Source organism: Bos javanicus, chromosome 1, assembly GCF_032452875.1.
Source record: "Bos javanicus breed banteng chromosome 1, ARS-OSU_banteng_1.0, whole genome shotgun sequence".
Classification (NCBI taxonomy): Eukaryota; Metazoa; Chordata; class Mammalia; order Artiodactyla; family Bovidae; genus Bos; species Bos javanicus.
This window is the reverse complement of record NC_083868.1, coordinates 81,320,050-81,334,179: the sequence shown is the minus strand read 5'-3', so window position 1 is coordinate 81,334,179 and position 14,130 is coordinate 81,320,050. Positions and strand designations below refer to the sequence as shown.

General features: G+C 41.2%; 1 protein-coding gene across 4 annotated transcripts in view; it reads right to left on the bottom strand.

The window, feature by feature from the left end:
- Positions 1 to 881: 881 nt before the first annotated feature.
- The window catches only part of DGKG (diacylglycerol kinase gamma), a 222,935-nt gene continuing 209,686 nt past the window's right edge, over positions 882 to 14,130 (bottom strand). For all 4 annotated transcript variants that reach the window (XM_061413297.1, XM_061413298.1, XM_061413296.1 and 1 more), the window contains one exon: positions 882 to 2,078. In XM_061413297.1, coding sequence (XP_061269281.1) covers positions 1,980 to 2,078 — 99 coding nt within the window. In that variant the 3' untranslated portion in view covers positions 882 to 1,979. The remainder of the gene's footprint in view (positions 2,079 to 14,130) is intronic.

The following is a 14,130-nucleotide window of genomic DNA, read 5'->3' as shown; positions in this document are numbered from 1 at the left end:
CCACTGAGCTCTGCTGAGACCCCTCTGGTCACTGGCTGTTGTCCTCCTTGTGCCTCTCTGCTGAGGTCATTCCTGCAGCCAGGAGTGTTTCCAGATTTAAGAGACTATGATGATGTGACACGTGGAGAGTTTAACCTGTCTACTGACCAGGTTAGGGCTTCCCCAGTGGCTCAGCAGTAAAGAATCTGCCTGCCAATGCAGGAGATGCGGGAGATGCGGGTTTGATCCCTGGGTCAGGAAGATCCCCTAGAGGAGGGCATGGCAACCTGCTCCAGAATTCTTGCCTGGAAAATCCCATGGACAGAGGACCCTGGTGGGCTATAGTCCATGGGCTCACAAAGAGTCTGACCCGACTGAGCATGCACGCACACACTGACCAGCTCAGACCCGAGAGAGTCTCCAGCAATCATGGGGGAGGCCCTTATTTTCTCACATGGGCTTGTCCCGTCCACATGTGTACCACATGTTCATTCCTCCCTGGCAACCTGGGTCTACATGGAATCACTTCTCAGTGACCAGAAATGGCCCTGATGTCATTCCAAGATGTGTAGGTTCTTTTCTCTACTAAGTATCTTTTTAGTGGCACCGAATCCCAAACCACTTTAGCCAAGATACCATGGACAAATCTCTTAACTTTTCTAGGACTCAGTTTCCTTATTTGACAAATGAGACAGTAAATCCTGCCCCTCATAGCTTTCATAGTTGTTTTGAGAAGAGAAATTCTCAGTCTCTTTATAAGGAGATACTTCAATTTCCCTTGAATCCTATGATCACCAGGGAGAAATGTGTCTTGACAATGAAATGGCAGAAACAAGCATTTCTTTTTCTTTCCCACTTTCAATTCTTATACTTCATATTTTTTTTCAATTAGGAAAAATCCATCAGTAAATAAATATTTATATATATATATATAAATATATATATATGCTACATATATGTACACACACCGAAGACCTGCAGAAAGGTCTTCAGGTCGTGCTTTGGGAGTGGCAAGTACAAAGAGGCAGGAGGGAACCGCCTGAAGGCTTGTCTCCTGGTCTCCTCAGTGAAAGGCCCTTCCCTCCCATCTTCTTTGCCTTCAGGAATAGTCTGCCACCAGGCCTTGGAACTCAAACAGGAAACACGCTTTGGCTTGAAAAAGAAAGAAGCTGGGGGTGTTTTTTTTTTTTTTTCCCTCTTCCCTTTTTACACAATATTATGACACCGATTTAAAAAATAAATCTCAGTTTTTCTGCTTTCCCTCCCAGGTGTTCATAGAACTAAGAAAATAAATACCACATCTAAGGTGTGCTGTGCACGCAGCTCTGGGGGCTCTTGGAGCCGGCTCTAAACAAGCACACAGCCACCAGAAGGCTTCAGGAGAACCACTAGTGCCCACTGACAACGTGCAGAACCAAGAAGGGAAACACAGCTTTCCACAGCCTTTCTGCCTCCTCAGCTAGTTCAGGGAGAAGCTTGAAGGACAACTGAGAGACTGGCGTGCGGGTGCCAAGCCCTGCCAAGGGCTGCACTCTGAGAGTCCGAGGCCGTCCTGTCTCCGCACAGAGGGATCTTTGTGCGAGTTTTCTGGAACACAGGCTCTTTTTCTTGGCCACATCCGACCTCAGCATAGGCAGGAAACCTGCAGCCTGCTCCTTGCAAACGGCCGGGAGGAAACTTGCAGGGCTGGTGGAAAAAAGGGGGGTTTCTCCTTCAGTCTCAGAAAGTCCCACTAAAGGCCTTCTGGGAAAGTGAAGGTTGCTGCGCGAGCCAGCCACACCCTGGAGAATCCCAAGTCCATTCAAAATGTCCTGCCGGCACTGGCTCTGTGGGGATGCATCCATGGTTGAAACAGAATGGATGAAGCTTTCTTCCTGAAGGGTGGCTTGGCTTCCGTTGGTTGGAGAAGAGTATGGTGTTTGTGTGTGTGCATGTGGGTGTGTGCGTGTGTTTCAGTTTCTTGTCTTCTCTCTTGGTTGAACTGGCATTTGGCACAGTGTCTAGTCCTTTGAACGGCTTTTCCTCCTCAGCGAAAAGAAGCTGCTCTTCTGAGGGGGCCCCATCATCATAGGCGCTTGGTTCTTGTGAGTAATTTTAATCTAAAAGCAAAGAGGGAGAAATGAATTAGTGGCCTGCAAACCCCAGGAACCTATGGGAGAGTGACTTGCAGAGAGAGGAAGGGAGGCCAGCTTCGAGCTGGAAGGAGCCCCAAGCAGAAGGACGACTGTCCTTGAACAGCTTCACAATTGGCAACTGGACCCTGAATGGTGCTGGAAGCAAGGGGCGGAAACGCTGGGGAGAGACAGGTGTGAGCTTCCCACGTGGTGATCAGCTCGCACCTGTCTTGTGTCCTTGCTATTCATAGACTCAAAATGTCACAACCGGAGGAGACCTCAGGGACCATCTCAGTCAAGCCCTCTGTAGGACAGATAAAGGAATGGAGACCCCCAAGGCTCTGCTGAGCCTCAGATTAGCCTAAGGTTGCACAGACAGGGGCAGAACAGAGTCCCACTCTTCCAGTTCCCAGTCTTCCCTGTTCCTGGCCGTTTCTGCCCAAGCATACAGACATAAACCAGGAACTCCAAACTGACCTAGGATCTTGAATCTGATCTCTGAACCAATCGCCACTCATGTGGATAGTTTAAAAGTGAGTCTTAGGCATTTCCTCTTTTCTTAGTCTTCCAGCGGAGACCCAACTTTCTTATAAAAGCTTTCTTTCTTTTTTACTTTTAGGTTTAATGAGTGTTTTCTCCTGCAAACATGAAGTTTGCAATTGGAAGTGAAAGACACTGGTGAAGTCTTTTTTTCTCTTTCTTGCCAACCTTACCTTCAGGGCGTGGCTTCAAATGCTTGGTACCTATTTGAATGTGGTCTAGTGATAATCTGCACTCTCAGTCTTATCAACATTTATCAAATAGGAAGATGATGTGGGAACAAGAGGCATTTAGGATTCAAAGACCTGGATTTGGGTCTTAGAACTTCCCCTTCTTTGCTATGGACATTTGGACAAATCATTTAGCCTTCAAAATCAGTGCTTGCTGAACTGTAAAATGATAGTAACATTTGTTCTAGTTTCCTCACAAAGTTGTTGTGAAGATGAAATGACAGTCAATGAAAACCCAGTGTAAACAATGGAATGCACCAATTAAAATCTTACCCTATACTGGAGAAGGAGAAAGATGTATGTTAAACAGAATCTGGACACCAAGAGGGGAAAGGGAGGGGTGGGATGAACTGGGAGATTGGGACTGACATATATACACACTACTATGTATAAAATAGATAACTAATGAGAACCTACTATATAGCACAGGGAACTCTACTAAGTGCTCTGTAGTGACCTAAATGGGAGGGAAATCCAAAAAAGGAGGGGTGAGAGTATATACACAGCTGATTCACTTTGCTGTACAACACTGTAAAGCTATACTGTACTCTAATAAAAATTAAAAACCTATCAAAAAGAAACAGTCTATGAACTCACTCTCATGGTTTTTACCACCTATTCAAACGACAGTGTGATCCCAGAGAACAATGGAAGAGCTCTTGAAGAGATAGACTCATCAACATGTTTAAATTAATGTAGGATAAACCAAGTGGTGTCCAAAAGAAGGTTCACTAAGGAATGAGAAGAATCTGAATGGAGCAACTGAGGAAGCATTTTAAGATCTGAAAGGAAGGGAAGAAAATGTATTGGTGAGAGAGAAAGGGAAGGCACTAGTTTGAGGGCCTACATACCAACTGGTTGAGTGTGGACCACAGGATGAGAAGTGAAATCGGGGACACCGGAGGGGAAGCTGGGGAAGGGCTTTAAAGGGGAGGTGGCAGAGATTGGGTTTAATATGAGGTAATGGGAACCATGACAACTTTTTAAGCTGGAGAATTCACTAGGAAAAAAAAAGCTTGAAAGGAATTATTCAATAGCTGTTGTCAGGATGAGCTGGAGTGGGGGAGAGTCTGGCTAAGAAGTTCTACTGCAAGCCAGATTTAAATTCATAAGGCCGCAGGTTATGAAAAGAAAAAGATGGGACCAAAAGACACTGTGGAGAAAGAGCTTAACCTGGGGGAAGGAAGCTTTAAATGACTGTTAGGTTGGTTTTCACCAGCCTGGAGGTGTAGGAGGCGAGTAGTAAGTCTCTTTGCTTTGGGGTGGTCCCCAGGGGAGCATACCGAGGACACTTCAAGCGCCATTCTGCTTGATTATGGCATCGCCTTTACCTCAGAATTCAGGGAAGTGAGGCGCGGATGACAGGGGGCCCTGATAATACTCATCTGTGGCTGCAATTTAGCCCCAGCTGACGGCAGTGATTTGTGGCACATTTCACTGTGGTAAAGTCTTTTCTCACTCTCTGAGGGGAAGAAGAAATTCATCCTATTCACCTTGGTGTTCCCCGAGAAAGCACAGAATGGGTACCTGCTATGGAAGTACTGACTAGTTAGCCCAGCCCAGAAGAACGAGGGATATCCTGTCAGTGGAGCTGGGCGTGCTTGGGGCAGAGTGGCAGCTGGTGCACTGCTTACATTTCCCGCTGATGGAGCCCATTTTTTTTAGACCATAGAAGATCTTTCCTTCTCCTTTTTCTCCCCCTAGCTGACCAATTTATTTGCTTGTTAGCACCTCCTGGGCAAAGAGGAGGAAGTGAAACTTGAATCCCTCCCATGGGTTTTCAGCAGTTTTGAGAAATGTCTTGATAAGGTAGGAGTTTGGAGATGCTGGGCAATGTGAGGTTTTGTGGTTTGTGGATTCTAGTACTACAGAGGTGAGAGGTTAGTATATAGTCATCCATTGCTATCCATAAGGAATTGCTTCTAGGACCCCTGGGGATACCAAAATCCATGGATGCTGGTTTTATACAAGCCCCTTATGTAAGATGGTATAGTATTTGTGTATAACCTATGCACATCCTGTATCCTTTAAGTCATCTCTAGATTACTTATAATACCTAATGCAATGTAAATGCTATGTAAATAGTTGTAAATACAATGTTAATGTTATGTAAATAGTTCCCAGCACAGAGCAAATTCTAGTTTTGCTTTTTGGAATTTTCTGGATTTTTTTTTCCTGAATATTTTCTATTCAAGGTCGGTTGAATCCAAGGATGTGAAGCCCATGGATGTGGAGGTCTGATTGTATAATGGCATTTTCCCAAACAGGCAATTTCTTGGATACCATGTTAAATAGTCCATTACTTTCAAATTAATTTATGATCTTTCTTTTTTCCTTCACTGCCTTTTATATACACTAGAGTTTCTTAGGGCTGTCTTCTGTATTATTGATTTACCTATCCAATATTGGGCCAATTATTGTAGCTATATAACTATTTTAATATCTTGTGGGAAGTTCTTCACAGCTCTTTTATAAAATGCCTTAGCTATGGCATTGTTTTGTCAAGTTAAAAAATTGCATTGGAATTTTGTTTGGGGGTCCCTTTTGGAAACATGGGATGTGTCGAAACTCAAATCTTTTAAAAAAATATTAACTAAGTCTTGCAGTCTTCATCTATTTTTCACAATTCGGCTTGGTATTTTGTTTTTGTTTGTTGCCATATAATATTTCAGCTTTTTTCTATTATGTTCTTCCGATTGGTTATTGCTGGTATGTACAAAAGCTGTTAACTTTTGCCTCTTTCTTTATAGCTTCACTGAAATAATTTAACCTATGAGGTTTTCAGTTGATTTTATTAGATTTCTTTTACATATACTACCTGCAAATAATGACAGTTTTGATTCTTTTCCAAATAGTTATATCTCTTTTCTGCTTCATGTGTTTTGCGCTGGTTAGAATTTCCAAACAACATTAGCATATGTCTTATCCACAATTTTAATGAGAATTCTACTACTGTTTTACATTAAGTATTAGTTATTGGTTTAATAACTAATTATTTTGAGGAAGTGTCTTCCTAATCTGAGTTTTGCAAGAGTTTCATTTCATTCAGAAATGTTGAATGTGATTGAGTATTTTGGGTCATCTACCCATATTACCATGTAATTTTTCTATCTAAACTTCTATTAAGGAGACTTCCTTAGGGAAGGGAATTAACATACCCTGCTACACACCAAGCCTATTAATATAAAAGTTTTTATCCTTTGTATCTAATTACGTGCTGTGCTTAGTCACTCAGTCCTGTCTGACTCTTTGCGACCCCATAGACTGTAGCCCACCAGGCTCCCCTGTCCATGGGGATTTGCCAGGCAAGAATATTAGAGTGGGTTGCCATGCCCTCCTCCAGGGGATCTTCCCAACCCAGGGATTGAACCCAGGTCTCCTGCATGGTAGGCGGATTCTTTACCATCTGAGTCATCAGGGGAGCCCAATCTTTATTTATTTGGCTGAATTAGGTCTGAGTTAAGGCATGTGGGATCTAGTTCCCTGACCAGGGATAGAACCTAGGCATCAGGAGCTCAGAGTCTTATCCACTGGACCACTGGGGTGGGAAATGCTTTTTAAGTTAAATAAGGCAATTGGTTTTGTTGTTAAAAACAAAAAACTTTAAAAAAGACTTCCTTGCACATTTCTTTGATATATTCTTCTTGAGGAGTGACTGATTCTTTTAATATGTTGTTCAATTCTATCTACCAATACTTTAACAATTTTTATATCATTCATATTTGAGATTGATCTGTAGCTTTCCTTTTTTTTTTTTTTCCAGATGCACCATGCAGCAGGCAGGATTTTATTTCCCCAACCAGGGATTGAACCCATGTCCTCTGCATTGGGAGCACAGAGTCTTAACCACTGGATCACAAGGGAAGTCCCAGTAGCTTTCTAGTTTTAAGCACAGCTTTTGTTAGATTTTTCTATCTATCTTAATTCTATGAAATGGATTGGATAGCTTTCTATCTTTGTCTATTCTATGGAACAAAGACTTCAAATAAATATTTATTTCCTAACAGTATGGAAGAACTCACCAGTAAGATCAAATATTTTTCATTTCATTAAGGGTTACCTAGAATTCTTTTAAAACTTTTTACTTTACATTGGAGCATAGCCAGTTAACAATGTCATAGTTTCAGGTGGACAGCAAAGTAACTCATCCATAACATACATGTATCCATTCTCTTCCAGTCTTCTCTCCCATCCAGGCTGCTATGTAACATTGAGCAGCGTTCTCTGTGCTATACAGTAGGTCCCTGTTGGTTATCCATTTTAATGTAGCAGTATGTACATGTCCAACCCAAACTCCCTAACTAGCCCTTCCTCCCACTCTTCCCCCAATGGTTACCTAGGATTTATATAAGATGTTCAAGTTTATTAGGATCAAGATAACTATAAATGTCACATAATGTCTTATAATTAAGTAAAACCATTACTACATTTATATTTATGTTCAGTCGCTCAGTTGTGTCCCACTCTTTTCGACCCCATGAACTGCAGCATACCAGCCCTCCCTGTCCATCACCAACTCCCAGAGTTCACTCAGACTCATGTCCATTGAGTCAGTGATGCCATCCAGCCATCTCATCCTCTGTCACCCTCTTCTCCTCATGCCCCCAATCCCTCCCAGCATCAGAGTCTTTTCCAAGGGTGGCCAAAGTACTGGAGTTTCAGCTTTAGCATCATTCTTTCCAAAGAAATCCCAGGGCTGATCTCCTTCAGAATGGACTGGTTGGATCTCCTTGCAGTCCAAGGGACTCTCAAGAGTCTTCTCCAACACCACAGTTCAAAAGCATCAATTCTTCGGCGCTCAGCCTTCTTCACAGTCCAACTCTCACATCCAAACATGACCACTGGAAAAACCATAGCCTTGACTAGACGGACCTTTGTTGGCAATGTAATGTCTCTGCTTTTCAATATGCTATCTAGATTGGTTATAACTTTCCTTCCAAGGAGTAAGCATCTTTTTATTTCATGGCTGCAGTCACCATCTGCAGTGATTTTGGAGCCCCCCAAAATAAAGTCTGACACTGTTTCCACTGTTTCCCCATCTATTTCCCATGAAGTGATGGGACCAGATGCCATGATCTTAGTTTTCTGAATGTTGAGCTTTAAGCCAACTTTTTCACTCTCCTCTTTCACTTTCATCAAGAGGCTTTTTAGTTCCTCTTCACTTTCTGCCACAAGGGTGGTGTCATCTGCATATCTGAGGTTATTGATATTTCTCCCGGCAATCTTGATTCCAGCTTGTGCTTCATCCAGCCCAGCGTTTCTCATGATGTACTCTGCATATAAGTTAAATAAGCAGGGTGACAATATACAGCCTTGATGTACTCCATTTCCTATCGGGAACCAGTCTGTTGTTCCATGTCCAGTTCTAACTGTTGCTTCCTGACCTGCATATAGGTTTCTCAAGAGGCAGATCAGGTGGTCTGGTATTCCCATCTCTTTCAAAATTTTCCACAGTTTGTTGTGATCCACACAGTCAAAGGCTTTGGCATAGTCAATAAAGCAGAAATAGATGTTTTTCTGGAACTCTCTTGCTTTTTCCGTGATCCAGCAGATGTTGGCAATTTGATCTCTGGTTCTTCTGCCTTTTCTAAAACCAGCTTGAACATCTGGAAGTTCACAGTTCATGTATTGCTGAAGCCTGGCTTGGAGAAGTTTGAGCATTACTTTACTAGTGTGTGAGATGAGTGCAATTGTGCGGTAGTTTGAGCATTCTTTGGCATTGCCTTTCTTTGGGATTGGAATGAAAACTGACCTTTTCCAGTCCTGTGGCCACTGCTGAGTTTTCCAAATTTGCTGGCATACTGAGCGCAGCACTTTCACAGCATCATCTTTCAGGATGTGAAATAGCTCAACTGGAATTCCATCACCTCCACTAGCTTTGTTCATATTTTAAATATTTATTTCTAATCTCTTTTTAAAATTACATTTTCAAACATTTCACGTGTTTGAAGAACTAGTTCTATATTTCCCTGTTTTTTAAATTATTTAATTTCTAATTATATCTTTTGTTTTCTTTTTTCTGCTTCTGCTAACTTTGTTTTATTACTGTTCTTTTAATTTGGGGATTATACATTACATTTTTTCCCTTTTCAAATGATGGTAGCATATGAGACTTTGAATTTATTTCCAAATATAGTTTAGGCTATATTCTAAAACTTTTGATGAGAGCCTTCTAATTTTACTATTTTTTAAATAGTCAATAATATTGGCTTTGATCCCCTCTTAAATCTATTCTTTAGGAGAATGTAATAATCTGATTGGACTTCATTTATCTTTTAATCTATTATTTATTTATAGTTTTATTGCTTTGTGGTCAAATAAAACAACCTTTATAACATCTGTTATTGGATTTTGTTTTTTTCTTCATGAATTGGTTTATAGTCTATTTTAGTAAATATCCTGTGGACCTTGAAGAAATTAGATTTGTTTAAGGCATAGTTATTTCATCCAAGTTTAATTTTTAAATTGAGGTATAATTGACATTTGACATTATATTAGTTTCAGGTGTACAGGTTAATAATTTGATATTTGTATATAATGTGAAATGACCACCCACAATAAATCTAGTTAACATCCGTCACCATAGTTACAAAATTACTGTTTCTTGTGATAGGAAATTTTAAGAATTACTCACTTGAGTTCAGTTCAGTTCAGTCGCTCAGCTGTGTCCGACTCTTTGCAACCCCATGAATTACAGCACGCCAGGCCTCCCTGTCCATCACCAATTCCCAGAATTCACCCAGACTCATGTGCATCAAGTTGGTGATGCCATCCAGCCATCTCATCCTCTGTCGTCCCCTTCTCCTCCTGCCCCCAATCCCTCCCAGCATCAGGGTCTTTTCCAATGAGTCAACTCTTCGCATGAGGTGGCCAAAGTTAGCAACTTCTAAATATGCAATACAGCATTATTAACTATAGTCACTCTGCTGTATATTACACCTTCAGGACTCCTTTATTTTATAACTGGAAATTTGTACATTTTTACCCCATTCACCCATTTCTCTTACCTTGCCCTCCCTGCTCCCACCTCTGAAAAACCATCAGTCTATTCTCTGTATCTCTGAGCTTGTTTTTTAAAAATCCAAGTTTTATGTCATCTATTTTTTTTTTAACAACTTGACCTCAAAGACAGAAACAAATATTTTAAGTGAAAGTGAAATCGCTCAGTCGGTCCCACTCTTTGTGACCCCATGGACTGTAGCCCACCAGGCTCCTCCATCCATGGGATTCTCCAGGCAAGAATACTGGAGTGGGCTGCCATTTCCTTCTCCAGGGGATCTTCCCAACCCAGGGATCAAACCCGGGTCTCCTGCATTGCAGGCAGATGCTTTACCCTCTGAGCCACCAGGGAAGCCCCAAATATTTTAAAGCCTCTCAATAACTGTCTTTCTGTAAGTTTCTTATATATATTTATTCTCAGAATATACTACATCTATACAGTTTTTCACCGGCTGTTCACTGATGGCTCAGTCAGTAAAGAATCTGCCTGCAGTGCAGGGAGACGCAGGTTTGATTCCTGTGTTGGATAGATTTCCTGGAGAAGGAAATGGAAACCCACTCCAGTATCCTTGCCTGGAGAATCCCATGGACAGAGGGGTCTGGTGGGCTGTAGTCCATGGGGTCGCAAAGAGTTGGGCATGACTGAGTGACTAACACTGCTACTACTACTAACACTATACTGTTTTTCACAGTATAAATTTTGATTCTATTATCAGACAAATAAATTTTTATGACCATTAGATTTCAAATTGAGTGTACTTTTTACTAAATAAAAAATGACCTTCTTTATTCCACTTTATGCTTTTGGCATGTTGGAAGGTTAGTTTGCCCCAAGTTATCATATCTTACTTTTAATTTCTCTATGCTTGATAAAGGATAAGATAAAAATTTATGTTTTTTTGCTTTAGATGTATCTCTTTACAAGAAGTGTATTGATGCATTTTAACCCAATGTGGGAGTTTTGTTTTTTTTAATAGGGAACATGAGCACATTTATGGTATTTTGTCGTTACTGATATATTTAGTCCTAACTTCTTTTATCTTAATCAAAGCATTTAAAATGTTTCCTTGTTTTTCTCCTTTTTGTGCTACACTGATAGGGTTCATAAAATTTAAATTCTCCCAGATTCAGAAGGTGTATACCCTGTTTTTAGTTTCACTAGTAATTATCTAGTTACTAAATTTTTCTTCAGATTTACATTTTCTAATTATCAAAGTGAAGTGAATAATCAATTATCAAATTTAACATACCTTTACTATTCCTTCAACAATGTCTCCCACATGCTTTCAGTCTTGGTGAATATAACTTTAGGTTTGGGATCCAAGTTACGAATGTTTATACTATCTTCTCTTTCAAAGAATGATTTTTGCCATTTGAATTTAACAACGGTTTTTTCTTCATTCTAATTTGTTGTTGTTGTTCAGTCGCTCAATCATGTCTGATTCTTTACAACCCCATTAGGCTGCAGCACGACAGACTTCCCTGTCCTTCACCATCTCCTGAAGTTTGTACAAACTCATGTCCATTGAGTCAGTGATGCTATCTAACCATCTCATCCTCTGTCACCCCATTCTCCTTTTACCTTCAGTCTTTCCCAGAATCAGGGTCTTATTTCCAGTGAGTTGGCTCTTCATATCAGGTGGCCAAAGTATTGGAGCTTCAGCTTCTGCGTCAGTCCTTCCAATGAATATTCAGGGTTGATTTCCTTTAGGATTGACTGGTTGGATCTCCTTGCAGTCCAAGGGACTCTCAAGAGTCTTCTCCAACACCACAGTTCAAAAGCATCAATTGAACACTCAGCCTTCTTCATGGTCCACCTCTCACATCCATACATGACTACTGGAAAAACCGTAGCTTTTACTATATGGACCTTTGTCAGCAAAGTGATGTCTCTGCTTTTTAATACTGTCTAGATTTGTCCTAGCTTTCCTTCTAATTTAACTGGTTTTAATTTTTATCAAACATTCTTTTGTTGCTGTGATGTCCTATCATTAAGCCTTCAATTCTGAATCACTTCACAGTTAGTGAGTGCCTTCACTCAGGAAAATGTTTCAAAAAGCGTGTTTTAACTTTTGGAAGTTTAAGACGGACTTCTGTTACCTTCTGCTATGGACTGAACTGTGTCCCCTTCCAAATTCATGTGTTGAAGCCCTAATCCCCAGTGTGACTACATTTGGAGATACGGCCTTTAAGGAGGTGCTTGCTTGCTCAGTCATATCTGACTCTTTGCCACCCCATGGACTGTAGCCCACCAGGCTTCTCTGTCCATGGGATTCTCCAGGCAAGCATACTGGAGTGGGTTGCCATTTCCTTCTCCAAGGGATCTTCCCAACCCAAGGATCAAAACCATATATCCAGCATTGTCAGGCGAGTTCTTTACCACTAAGCCAACAGGGAAGCCCTTTAAGGAGGTAAATAAGGTTAAATGGAATCATAAAGGTGGAGCCCTAGCCCAATAGGACTGGTGTCCGTATGAGAATAGGAAGAGACATCAGGAGTAAATGCACACAGAGAAAAGGCCATGTGAGGACATGGTGAAAGAGCTTCCATCTGCAAGTCAGGAAGACAGGCCTCACCAGAAAGCAACCCTGCTGACACCTTAATCTTGGACTTGGAGGATGTAGATCTATGAGAAACTATGCTGTTTACGTGACCCAGTCTGTAGTATTTTGTTAGGGCAGCCTGAGCTGACTAACATACCTTCACATATGACTGTACACCATAAAATCATTGGGTTTTATTTATTATTATTATTTTTTTCATAGTAAGTAGTAATGTCTGAAGGGTGGTGTGGAGAGAGAGCAAGGATTAGAGGAATATTTGGCTACTTTAAAACCAGTACTTGGATCTGGAGGAATGGCAGTCCAGTTTCTAGATATCACTGAGCTAGGTAGCCAAGGGTTTGCTTTCTTCCAGCTTTTTCCTTTTTCCTTTTAGGAGACAGGAGGACTTTGGATAGAGTTTTCTTAATTCAATTCCATCAAAATTATAAATAGTACAAATTCCCTCCATCCTTCCCAACTAGAACAAGGGGGTAAGATATTATTAGATTTTGGTATAGTGTATTCATCCTTTTCTTAGACTTCATAGAAACCAAAAGATAGAGGTAAGATTTTACAGAAAAAGTTCTACTTTTGATATCTTTTATAACAGATGCCATTTTAAAAAGTCTTTGTCTCTAGGGACTAACTTTGCAATTTGTAGAAGTTACACAGAGCAAAGAGTTACAGAAATAAACCTACAATTCAGGCCCAGTAGAATTCAGGCCCAGTAGCTATCTCATGAAAATCCTTTCTCTAGTAGAAGATGAACTGATGTTCTGCTACTGCTGCTGCTGCTAAGTCACTTCAGTCGTGTCCGACTCTGTGTGATCCCGTAGACGGCAGCCCACCAGGCTCCGCCATACCTGGGATTCTCCAGGCAAGAACATTGGAGTGGGTTGCCATTTCCTTCTCCAATGCAAGAAAGTGAAAAGTGAAAGTGAAATCGCTCAGTTGTGTCCGACTCTTAGCGACCCCATGGACTACAGCCTACTAGGCTCCTCTGTCCATGGGATTTTCCAGGCAAGAGTACTGGAGTGGAGTGCCATTGCCTTCTCTGAATTGATGTTCTGAAGGGCTCTAAATAGCAGGTTCTCGAGGGTATCTGAATACTCCAATAGAGTGAGGAAGCTCAGAAACACAAGTTCTGTCTTTTGAGATTCACACACTCACAACAGTATTGAGGATGTTGCTAACATCATATTCCAGTTAACACCCTGGGCTCTAAACACCAGGACAGTGGTTTCTCTTCGCCATAAAGAGTCTAGTTGGGTTTCTGAGAACAAACTGCTAACAAACTGGTAAGGCAGGGAATGGGGTTGTTCCCTTTATTTTTGTTTGTTCATTTGTTCAATTCTTTATTTACCTTTCAACAAATATTATTGTGCAACTATTACAAAACAGGCACAGTTCTAGGTGCTGGGTAATATGGGTCACAGAAATGCCATAAAGGCAATAGATAACCTATGAGGTTACACTTTCAGGGGAGTTTTCAGGTGGTTCCTCAGGATTGTGGGTACATCTGGGGTGCAGCATGCCTGTGCATTGTGGGGATTCTTCCCCAGGAGCCCGGGTGGTCATAGTAACCAGGTGGAATTCTAAGGTCAAGCTCCACATAAAGAAGCATTTTCTAGTAATTAGGGTTGTTCATTAGTGGAATTAATGAACTTCCTTTTGGGGTCGTAAGTTCCTTGTCACTAGAGCAATTCAAGCCGAGGCTCTCAAGAA